Source organism: Perissodus microlepis, chromosome 12 (assembly GCF_051167445.1).
Source record: "Perissodus microlepis isolate ML-2025 ecotype Zambia chromosome 12, ASM5116744v1, whole genome shotgun sequence".
NCBI lineage: Eukaryota > Metazoa > Chordata > Actinopteri > Cichliformes > Cichlidae > Perissodus > Perissodus microlepis.
Genome location: NC_140472.1, coordinates 15,170,925 through 15,183,534, shown reverse-complemented (window position 1 = coordinate 15,183,534; position 12,610 = coordinate 15,170,925). Strand labels below are relative to the sequence as shown.

At 40.1% G+C, this 12,610-nt stretch overlaps 1 protein-coding gene across 4 annotated transcripts in view; it reads left to right on the top strand.

The window, feature by feature from the left end:
- The window catches only part of slf1 (SMC5/6 complex localization factor 1), a 32,964-nt gene that overhangs the window by 5,016 nt on the left and 15,338 nt on the right, over positions 1 to 12,610 (top strand). For all 4 annotated transcript variants that reach the window (XM_084945229.1, XM_084945228.1, XM_084945227.1 and 1 more), the window contains exons 10-15: positions 27 to 161; positions 1,465 to 1,612; positions 1,780 to 1,948; positions 2,254 to 2,399; positions 2,873 to 2,982; positions 6,216 to 6,295. In XM_084945229.1, coding sequence (XP_084801355.1) covers positions 27 to 161; positions 1,465 to 1,612; positions 1,780 to 1,948; positions 2,254 to 2,399; positions 2,873 to 2,982; positions 6,216 to 6,295 — 788 coding nt within the window. The remainder of the gene's footprint in view (positions 1 to 26; positions 162 to 1,464; positions 1,613 to 1,779; positions 1,949 to 2,253; positions 2,400 to 2,872; positions 2,983 to 6,215; positions 6,296 to 12,610) is intronic.

The following is a 12,610-nucleotide window of genomic DNA, read 5'->3' as shown; positions in this document are numbered from 1 at the left end:
AATCTTACAAATATTTAATCTTCCAGATATTCTATGTCTAGTGAAGAGACCTGTCACGCACTTCCTGGACCTGGCCTTCCAACATTGTTACACTTCCACTGTTACATCCTGACTCTCTTCCTGAAGATCTTCCAGGGGGAGCTCCACTCAGTCACTGCCGGGTAACAGTTTAAATAAACTCAGTTGGAGAAAGAACCATTTTTTATTTATTTATTTTAAATCAATCACTTTAAATCATCACACATGTCGGGAGAATCATTGCTTGAAGTTGCCCTTTCTGACATGTCCACTTCGACCGTGTTCTCATTATTATATCTCAATATAATTAGAATTTAAATGATTGGTTGGGCACTCACACATCATGCAGGAGGCAGAGCTGCCTTACTCTTACAAGGACTCTGTCGAACATTATAAAGACTTTGTGCTAGATAGCTGGCAGGGTAAAGTCTGTTTAATGTCTGATACAAATGATTAGGACATTTGTGTTCTCACACGCAGCTCCTATGGGTAATGTCTAGTAAAGTTCAGGGTTGCAGTGCATGTGTGAAAACAGCTTTAGAGTTGATTTCTCCTATTCTGTTAGTCCACAAAGCTCATAATCTGTATTGCAAGGACATACGTGTAGAAATTCTTAACAATCACTGTAGTTTAGCTGGAGTTGATACAGTAAGGTTTTTATGTATTTGGAAAATTACACATATTTTTGCAATTTTGCTTCATGCTGCCACAAATGAATCTACATGTGATTAAAGTCCAGACTTTCAGATTTAATTCAAGGTGTTCAGCAATTGAATTCTATTAGCTGTTTAGTAATTACAGCCTTTTTCCTTTTTTTATTCATAGCTTCCTTTTGTTTTTTTAGTTGTTAGTTTTTTTTTCCCAGAGGCTCAAAAGAAATTGAACAAACTAGCTTAATTTCAAATTGATGTTGTTTTTATTAATTATTGTTTTTTTTTAATACTTGGATGGAAATCCTATGTAAACAACGACCGCCTGAAGTCTTGAACCCATGAACTTCACCAAATGTTGTGTTTCCTCCCATGACATGTTCTGCCAGGTCTTTACTGTTTTTCTTAACCAAGGAAAGGATTATGCAATCATCTACCTTAGCTGTCTTCTGTGGTCTTTTAGGACCTTTGGTGCTTCTGAGCTTGTTTTTAAAAATGTACTACACGTAATGTTTTTGCTCCCTCTAAGATTTTTTTTCCTGCTTAATGTAGACTTCTGTCACCTGCTGGGGTTAGGTGACAGAAGGGTTAGGTCATTGAATAACGAGGGAACGGGCAACAGGTGTCATGTGACCTTGAAACTGCTTGCCACTCAGTCGTCCAGTTACTTTTAATACCAGGGGGCTATGTATAAAAATGATTGTAGTTCTTATTCAGATAATTAAGTACTTTGGTTGTACCCCCCATGAATAAAAGCTGAAAGTCTCTATTTTAATAATTTCTTATTCTTCCTTAGAGAGTTTGTGCAGCTCCAGGGAGCCCCTCCAGCATCAGCATCAGGATCTTTGCTCTATAGAACCTTCTGGACTGTGTGGGAGCGCTCCACCCTCTTGTCCAGTGCTGTAAAACAACTAATGCAGCTTTTGATACAGGCTGCCATGACTGTAATTTACTTTGATATTCTTATTCTTATTGGATAATGTGCTCAGTCATTCAGAATGTTTTATTTTGATCCATAATTGACAGCAGATTTGTAGTCTGACCTCATGAATAAAGTTACTATTGCTCATGGAGCTCGCTAGGTTCAAAATGTTGTTTATCTTTTCTAAAGGAGTACGCCGAGAGGGATGAGAAGCAGAAGTTGCACTTGGCAGACACCCTACTGGATTTCCTGTCTGTGTTGGTGGAGTTTTGGTGTCAGCAGCATTTCAAATTAAACCAGACACTAGTGGATAAAGGCCTGAAAGACTTGTCAGAATATCTTGCTGTCATTAGCCAGGGTAAGTGATTAAAAACTGAAACTTGAGAACAGGAAGCATATTCAGAAAAACAAAACTTCTGTTATGTAAATTCTGTCCTAAGTTCAAAGTTTGGTTTCTGAATTTCATTTTCTTTTACTTAAAAAGTGGTAGAAGTAGTTTAAGCAGTTTAAAAACTTTATTTAGCAGAATTGTCTCTCTTTTTTTTTTTTTTTTTTATTCGTACAGTTTGACACGAAGGGGTCAGTTTTCTTTATTCTAAAACAAAAATCTCTTCTAAAAAGATGCTCTCTTACCTGATTTTCCTCTGTGTTTTTTCCCTATAGATTTATCTCCGAATATTTTGGTAGAACTGGTTATCAGGGTTCGCTCTACCAGGCTTAAGTTGATGGTGGCTGATGCCATATTCAGGAATCTCTGCTGCAGAAATGGATGCACTATGGGAGATGAACCTCTGTCACTCAAGAAAATGGTGCGTTTCTTGTTCCCATGTTTCCCTGTCCTTTATTCCTTATTCCCTTTGGCAGATTTTGTCATTTCTACTTCTGGTACATTTGTGATCATCTTCCATTTTTACCTGAAACTCTGGAATTCCTTTTTGGATTCACAGTGGTTTCTTGAGCATCTGATATAATTGTACACAAAAAAATAATGCTTTTCTCTCTCTTTTCCCCCACTTTAAGTTAGTGTTAGAAGCAAAACACACAGTTGGTCTGCATTAGTTAATGACAGTTTTGAAAACTGGTATAGATTATATTTGCCCTTATGTGCCATGAAATGATTTCTGATGTCATCTAACCAGAATATTATATTGCACTAGAACATCTGGCTTTCTCACTCTCCATTGGTGGCTTTGTGCTTCCTCAATTCCCCAAGGACGCACATATCAACTTGCAGTGTAAAGGCACTGTCTGACCTTGTGTATATCTGTGTGACTTCTGACAGGTGCTTTTCTACCTGCCTGCTCTGGGAAGTTTGGCTCTGAGTCCCAGTGGTACTCGCCTCAGGACTGAGCCCAGCTCACACAGCTGCACTAGTCAGGGGACCGACTGCAGGTCAGTTACACGCAGCTGTCTGTCTGTGCTACCGTTAAGTCCACATTGTGCATTCTCACAAGAGCCAAAATGGAGGGGCTTACACACAGAGGTGGAGGCTGCACAAATGTCTGGTTTAAAATTCCAGTGTGATGTTCAAATGTTTAACTTTGCATAAGCTATAGCACTTCAATGTCTTCTATTACATTTACATTTGCCAAACTTCTTGAAATCTATAAATTTTTGAAGATGAGCTTAGAGATTCCCAGTGGCAGTGTGTTTAGTTAACTTTTTTATTTTTTTGACTGCAGAAAATTGTGACTATCAATCATATCAATGTCTAGTTGTCTAACCTTGTTTAGAGCCTGCATATCTACTAAAGATATAGTCAAATGCCTATAGCAGAAAGCATGTTGCTAGTAATCTTTTAGCAAAAAATACACATGACAAGCTGCCACCCTGTAAAGTTGGTTATTGTACCATGTTTGTTGGCTTGTCTGTGTCTAAAATAGCTGATGTAGTCGACCAGCAGTTTTCTGTGCCTCCATTGTCTGGATTCTTCTCACATAGTTCACGGTAGACAGCATAGCATTAGGCCAAACAAGTGAAAATGAACAGATCCTTTGAGAAATGTGAGCGAAAAGGAACAAAGGAACACCTGGTGAAAGGAGAAGTGTGTGGAGGTGAGGAGCAGAGATGCATGAATGGACTAAGGTAAAGCTGGAGACAGACAAATAGAGGTCATACGGAGCGAGAGGAGTTGGCATGTGATGGGTCGTGCCCAGGTCTGATCCTATCAGTGTGTGCTGCCTGACAGGAGGGGTGCACGGGGAAGTTAAACACACACACACACACACACACACACACTGATATGGAGAGGGAGGGAGCCGCAGATAGACTTGGGTATCCCATCAGGCCTTTGTGTCTTCCCATACGACCACCATGACCACCAGCTCTCAAGCCCCCCCACCCCACCCCCCCATCTCTCTTGGTCTACTCTTGCATATTAAATCCCTCTCTAACTGCAAATGCACACATGCACACACTTTATCCATACCCCATATCAGACATCTGCTGTTTCACCAGCAGGTAGTTGGCCTGGAAAAGGGCAGGAGTCACCAGGGAGCAGGTTCATGTGAAGGCTACTGGTTCATGCACAGACCAGATCTTCTCTTCCCCTCCATCCCTACTCCGTTTCTACTTTCTGCTTTCCCTGTATTTGCAAGGGATTTACTTTATTTTGACATAGGCATGTGAAGAAATAAATGAAACAAGGGAAGGAATCTGTGTGGATGAGATAAAGAAATGCCAAAGGGCATGTAAAATCATTTGACCCTAAAAGAAAGAATGAAATCAAAATGACAAAGCCTGTGATGAGCTGAGAACAGAAACCAAGACGGGAAGCTTGTTTTCTGGTTTTCATGGTTAAATTCATGATATTGTACATAGCTGCAGTGATCTTGACAATCTTAATCAATTAACACATTTTATGTTAAAGCATTTATGCATATGACACACTGCATATTCTATACAATAGCCTACATGATGAAAAACTGCTAAGAAGTAAAAAACAAAAGGAAAAAGACATTATAGATGATATAAAAAATCAGCTATGTTTGTTGTGAGAGTGCTCAGTCGTAAGACAGGAAGGACTGGTTGGTTCGTGGTCGACCGGGTGAGTTGCCAGCTCTCCTCCCTGCTATCAGTCACCTCTCACTTTCAGAATGCATTAGGCTGTTTTTGATTGACTCAAAGATGTTGTAGTTCTATTTGAGATATTGTGAGTGTGTTTCTTCCGCATCAACAGACAGGCCAGCAACAGGGCATGTGTCCAAGTTACACCAAGCTGACAGGGTGGCTGATTGACCGACTGCTTAGAGGGCCATTTGATTTGCCAGGTGGCTGGTTGCATGGCATGGAGTGCTGTTAGCAGAAGGGAAGCTGTAATTAAACTGTGGTTTTCTTTGTGCTGGCTTAGTCATACTCTTTCCGTTGCTGTAATCGTTTCAGCCCACTTGACTATAGTGTTTTCTTTCTTTCTCTGACCAGACCTCTCTACGAGTCCCAACTTCCAAATATCAGCTAGGGTTTTAAGAAAAACCTATAAAAGGATCAGCTAGATTCAATAAGATTTTTATAGTGAAGACAGATAAAAAGTCGGGGGGAAGGATTTCTTTTGCTATGATTAGTAAGAAAAATCCCATAAATTGCTTTCTTTCAGCACTTGACCAGCATTTCTGCATTATTTCAATGACTGCTCATACGTTTCTTTGGTGATAGCCTCCAAGGGCACACGCTGCTGCAGGCTCTTGATTGATAGCTGGGCTGCTGTCAGCAGACTGGCCTCCTAAAGTAGACCATGAGGAAAGAAGAGACCGGGGTGTATACAAGCCAAGTACTGTCAACTTCCACTGCCTGTATGGGCAGGGGACACTTGGGTGAAGTGGTTAAATGTGAGACACCCTCAACATAGACACTGTTATGGAGTCACTTTCTCGCGCGCACTCTCTCACACATGCACACAGAGCTTGTCTCATCTCTTCTCAGCCTTGTCCTTGCTAATAACAAGCAACGTGACAGGACGTGTGTTTCCTCCTCACTGCTGGGAGCTCCTTCCTGGCTTCTGAACAACCCAATTACCAGGGAACAAGCCTCTTCCCTGTAATACGGATGGCACTCGACTTCAATGCAACGCATGCGCATGTGCACATACATATACACACAAGACACCTGTCAGGCTTCACGCAGGCAGATCTTCCATACCTACACACAGGACTAGTGACAGCCCACAGCTATTAGCACGCCACTACTTTGAAGAGGCTTCACTTTCTTTTACTAGTTATTCCTCCTAATGTGCTTGCTCACATTGAATTCTTCGTCTCTGCGTTTGAGGCGTTAAGTGGGAGGAAAAGTGTTTTGGAGACAGGAATAGAGGATTAGTTGTGTGAAGTGTGTGTGTGGCCAACACAGTAGGGGTTTGACAGATATTGTCAGATTTCATATAAGATGATATCGTGCCATGAGGGATTCATTTGCTAATGGCAGTTTTCACAGTACAGTGATGCTGGTTCCACTTTCTCCACCACTGGGTCTCCCTGCAGTCATGCTCAAATGGTCAATTGCTCTTGTTTACATGAATCATGGGTAATCACTTTTTTTTTTTCTTTTTTTTTTAATTTGAAGAAATTTATAAATAGAGCATGTGTGTATTTTCTCATTAACCCTTCTGGGCCACATTCTTTGTCTCCATACAGACCTCAAAACTCTTTGGAGAATGAAACCTGCTCGGAGAAAGAGAACATCCCCAGAGGTTTGAACAGAGTCAACGCAGCAGGTACAGCATGTGCATGCACCCATTGTTCGACAGCATAGCTTCACATTTGCAAGGAGTGGACTTTTAATGGACTGATGCACTACAGTAGGTCATCAGGAACATGATAGCGCTGTCATCACTTTCGGTTTAATGAAGAGCACATAATGCATGGCAAAAGTGATTGATTTGCATCGAACCACACTTCCTTCTAGTCAGCTTTATGAGCAGCTTGACTGCATAAGCGGGCCCGCCATGTATGTTTGTGGCAGACTTTGGACCATAATAACGCCTCAGTGCTGTGCCTTCTCTACTTGTTATATCTGCGTTGAAATTCTAGACTGCGCTTTTTGTTTTGTTTTGCTTTTTCGTCATGTCTTTTTCACCTTAAAAAAACTGAACAAAAAAACCAAAACCCTAACAGATAAATGGATAAATCGCAGGGACAGAAATAATGGGGGGCACACACACAAAACAATAACAGATATTAGTACGCACAGTGTGGCTCAGATCTCCGTTTTGGAGACATTAAATGCAGCAATTAGGGTAGCACTTTTAAATATACAGCGGCTGCACTGGTGGAACTTCCTGCAATTAGAGGCATGGCACTCTGTGTGAACTCTCATAGGTGTCAAAGCTCATATCTCCCCCCTCCACCTGATCAGAAAGGCCCTGTGCTGGTGCAAAGGAGGGGTGGAGGGTAAAGGAAAGGGAGTGGGTGTGGGGTTAGGGGGGGTGAAGGCTGAGGCAGGAGACTCAAGGCTGTTGGCATGTGTTGTTTTTCCACTACGTGATCTCTATACCGATGTGGTTGGCATTAATTTTTGATGAACCATCGGCACAGCATACTTCCCTCTCGCCCTCTCATCCCTTCTCGACTCATCCCATTCTCTCCCTCCCTTCCTTCCTCTCTTTCCGTTACAGGCTTTTCACCCACATATGTAAACTTGCTTTCTTATATTCTGCACATCTTTGCTTTGGAGCATCTGTCTCGCCTTCTGGAACCTCTGTATCTTTGTCACAGTAGCTGAGAGGGGTTGAGGGATTTGGGATGAACTTCTCTTTTGTAGTCCCGCATTTGCTTGTGGAAGCTCAGTAGAGATTTCCATTTTAATCAGCCCTAATATACTGTATGTAGACTGTCAAACAAGAACTGCTGAGTTTTCATTGTTTAAAATCTGTTTGCGTTTAGCGGCACATCATTTCTGAAACAAACCATTAAGGTCAACATCTACAGAGCGTAGTTCAAAAGCTGCGTTCGGTATTCTTGCTACACAGCTTTACCCACCAGAAATAAGTATTGAAAAGGGACGAAGATTGCCATTGGTTTAAAAAAAAAAAAAACCCAGGTATACCCCATAGCATGGGGAGGTATTAGACAACTATAGCGGTTGCCAAGTTACTTACTGTGCAAACTGTGCAACTGTGCAAACATCATGCACCACCCTTCATTTTATTATATTTGGCTTCCAAGGAGATCCAGACTTTATTGTAGCTTTTTAAATTGCACTTGAGCAATAGTTCTCCAGACTTTCTGAAGGTCTTTCAAAGTTTTTCTCTGGACACTCCCTGCTTTTTCACTCATTTTCATTCCGGTCTTTGTACCCGATCATTTTCAGTTGAATTGTTTTTGGGGTTTTTTTGTTTGTTAAGCCACTTAACACTGGCCTATGAATCATTCAGGCATCAAAGGATACCTAATTCAGTAGACTAACCAGTTATTGTGTATACACATAACAAAGAACTGTGCAAAGAATCGGTTTTAAATGGTGTCTTTAGGTACTTTGATACTAGCAGGTCATGGTAAAATCACAGAATTTGATCCCATTTATTTAAAAACCCAACAAACAACAACAACCAAATGGAACACAATCTGAAAGGCATCAAATTGTATGTTTGCACTAACAAAGTGATTCCCGAAGCCAAAAACCCAGCCATTCTGTGTGCGTCCTTAATAAAATGGAAGAACTGGACAAGTGGACAATTTAGAATTGAGATAAACACTGTCTGAAAGTCTTGTCTTTAAGAAATAGAAACAAATTCAGGAAAGACCTGAATGAGGACATGAGTTGAATCAATCTACTAATCCAGTTAAAGCCTGGATAGAAAAGTACACGATGAAACAGAATCGGTCAGAGCTCGGACCTCAGTATTATTATAACTACATAAGATGATCTTGATGTGCTTCAGGAACCAAGGAGAACTATTTCTGAAGTCTACTTACAGCTCGGCTCAAAAGAATAAAGTTGGTAATGCCAAATATTGACTTTCAAGTTGGTTAATATTGTATAAACTCTGATTTGCGTTATACCTGAACTGTTTTTTGCTCCACATTGTAAACATGTTTATTCCTGCTGTAAAGCTGGGCATTTTAACATGGAAACATAAAAGCATTAATTCAAACAAAAAGACATTTATCGGCTTAAAGAGTTACACAAGTTTTTATTACTCATTTTGTAGCTTTCGATTTTATCACACAGAAGTGCAGTTTATTGAGCGGTCATATGGTAATGTTATCAGTGCTTTAATGACCTGTGTGTTGGCTTAAGAGTTGCTACTTAACGTTTATTCAGCAGCAGTTTGATGAAAGTTCATCACTGCTTACAGTGCTTTACAGGGATCATTCCTACCACCTATAGAGTTGTATTTTAGGAATATTATGTTGCATAATATGCAAGTATATAGATCTTTGCTTGCTCTTATTAGAGCCACTGTATTTCTGTCTGAATGTTTCCTGTTGGCAGAGAGGGTGACATAGATGTTGCTGACCAGTGTTGTTTTTGACTGATTTTAATGGAGTTATCATTCACCATTGGAATTTTGAAATGTTTATTGCCAGTAAATGCATCTGAGGCACAGTTTAAGAAGCAGTAATGTTCACTTGGGGAATTATTTTCCTGCCGTTGCTTTCAGAGGTAGCAATAGTAGAAGTCTTCAAATAGTTTTAAATATATCCAGTAACTGGCACAGAATACACTTCAAACACATTCCTTACAAATAGCATTGTTACAGGCTTTGAGCGGCTTTTTGGTCCAGGGATCAGCAGGCCAAGCAGTGCTTTACAGGAGTGTAGCAAGCAGACTGAGGGATATAAAGAGCAACACATACATTTAACTTTTCTATTAAAGTGTGAAACAGGGGATTTATAGAAAAGGACAGGCGGATTTATCCTTTCCGTGCTTGTAAATGCTGAGCATGCAATTACCCCTATAATAGAGGCGTTGTGTCCAAATTGGAACCATTAAAGTGATTTAACAGTGCGTGGATTGGCCCTGGCATTTGCTAGGATGTGTACACATGGGGTGTAGTGGAATGGGTGTTTAATCACTGCGTTTTAGTGCTCGGTAATAGCAGAGCAGCCCATGTAGAACACTGATGTGCCACAAAGTATAGCTTACTCATTAGGTACTGTAGTTTGGGTGTTTTTGATTTTTAGCTTGGAAATATTGGTTTGCTCGACTGATTGGTCTCGTTACTGATGCTGAAACTGTAACAACCAGACTAACTTCTTTATGATGTCATGCCATCAAATAACTGAGGTTTAATATGCAGTGCAAAATAAAGATTATTGCACATTATTGCAGCATATCATAGCACACTCTAATCTGACTTGTCTGAATAGTTTATTACCTGCTGTTTTCTGATGCAGTTCTTAATGAACTGATTTATCTCATGATTGCAATGATTTTTGAGCAGCATTCAAGTCCAAAAGCAGACTGTGTAATTCTCTCTGAACACCTCCACAGAGGTGTATGAAGCAGGTAAGAGGTGGAAATAACGTAGATCTTTCATTTCATTTCAGTGGATTTGTAGTTGAATTAAAAATTCTGAGCAATTCTGAGACATTTTACTAAATAGTCCTGATATTTTCACAGAATCAAAAGTAATGTGGGGGAAGGCGGGTTGCAAGTACTTGGTTGTAAATCCTTTGCAGTTAATGACTGCTTCAGGTCCAGAACCCACGAATCTCACCAGTTACTGTGTTTCCTCACCTTGGGTGCTCTGCCAGACCTTTGCCTCCTCCAAAAATCTATTTATTTATTTATTTGTTTTCATCTATGCATTTCTGATTTCATCTCCATCGTCGACATTAATTAGTGACCTGGGTACTTTTGCTCATTACCAAAAGCCTCTTCCATCGTGCCAGAAACAAATAGAGAAAATTTCGAACAATTATGTCACTGTCTTTAATGCCCAACTGTGCACTGTAAATGACCACTGACACATAATTATTGTATTAAACTTTATGGCGCATCTTTAGAAAAAACAAACATAAAAACAAATTAAGCAGCTTATTAGGTACACCTTAATAGTTCTGGGTTGCATAAATTCAAGAAGGTGCTGGAAACATTGCTCATGGGTTGTTGTTTTTTTTTGTTTTTTTGTCCACATTGAGATGACAACGTCACACAGTTACTGCAGATTTGCCGGCTGCACATCTATGAGGTTAATCTCTTGTCCCACCAAATCCTAAAGGTGCTCTATTAGGTTGAGATCTGGTGACTGTGGAGCCCATTTGAGTTTACTGAACTCAATGTCATATTCAGGAAACCACTTTGAGATGATTTGAACGGTATGATACTGTGTGTTATCTTACTGGAAGCAGCCATCAGAATGGATCTGTGCTTTCATGTTGTTCATGACAAATTCTGTCTAAAAGTTGGAGCAAAGACTGAGAGTCATTACACCGGGCAAAGTTTTTTCACTTTTCTATAGTCCAATTTCGGTGAGCCTGTGTGAATTCCATCCTCAGTTTCCTGTTCTTAGTTGACAGGCATGACACCTGGCACTCCTGACCTCTGACATCAACACTCAACAACACTGACATCAACTGCTGCTCACAGGACATTTTCTTGGGGAAAATCCCAGCCCATCTGTCACCGGATCAAACCAAACTGTCTTCATATTCACTTAAATCAACTTTCTTCCCCCTTCTGATACCTGGTTTGAACTTCTGCAGTTCATCTTAACCATGTCTACATGCCTAAATGCATTGAGTTACTGCCATGTGATTGGCTGATTAGATATTTGCTTACATTGGTTTTCTTTGATGGGCAAGCCAGTTTGGCTGATACGCATTGTTCCAGGGACAACCTACAGATCACTCCATCCTCTATTTCCTTCACTACTTCTCAAATAATCTACAGTTAGGTCCATAAGTGTTTGGATAGCCACACAATTTTTGTAATTTTCCTCTCTACACCACCAGTGTGGGTTTTATTTCAAACAAACATGCGAGTGAAGGTGCAGATTTCCAGCTGTAATTCAAGGAATTTAATAAAAGTAATGCATTAACTGTTTAATAATTACAGCTACTCTTATGGAAGCGGTTTCATGGCCAGGTGATGCCTGTTCCCTTGTTATTTCACTACAAATTAAGAAGATAAAATACCTGGAGTTGATTCCAAGTGTTGAACTAGCATTAGGCAGCTACCCACTGGAAAGCTTAACACGAAGTCCAAAGAGATGTTGATGCAAGTAGAGGAGGACATTTTCACCTAGCTGGAAAGGCAAAAAATAGTTAGTCTACAATCAAGAGAACCCTTCATGAATGGAAATACAGAGGGTTTACACCAAGGTCCAAAACAATGGTTATACTCAAGAACATGAAGGCCAAATTAGGCTATACCAGAAAAGATCTAAAGGACTCGCTGCACTGCTCTGGAAAATTTCTTAGGAAAGATGAAATCAAGAAGAACTTGTATTAGAACGACGATAAGAAAAAAAGTATAGAGAAAAAGAAAAACATCTCATGATTTGACGCATAGCACATCTGTCAAACATGGTGGACCCAATGTTATGGCACGGGCTTGTGTGGCTGCCCGTAGAACATGGTCACTACTGTTTATTGATGACATGACAGCTGATCGATGTAGCAGGATGAATCATGAAGTGATCAAGGTCGCACTTTGCTCAGATTAAGCCAAATGCTGCAAAACTGTTTGGATAGTGCTTCACAGTGCATATGAATAATGATCCAAAGCATATTGGAACAGTAACCCAAGAGTTTCTAAAACCAAAGGAATGAGATATTCTTCAATGGCCAAGCCAATCAGCGGATCTCAACCCAATAGAGCATGCTTTTCAGTTACTAGGATATAACTGAAGGCAGCAAGACCCACAAATGAGCACCAAGTGAATGTGGCTGCAGGAAAAAACCTGGTAGAGCATCTCAAGGAATGGAATGCAGTATTTGGTGATGTCCATGGATTGTAGACTTCAGGTATTCACTGAATTCAAGTATTAAAGATAACATATTAAAAATGTTATTTTGTACCAATGTGTGTTTTTTAAGAAAAAAAAGAAAGAAATTAATTTGATTCCAAAATACTTAATGCA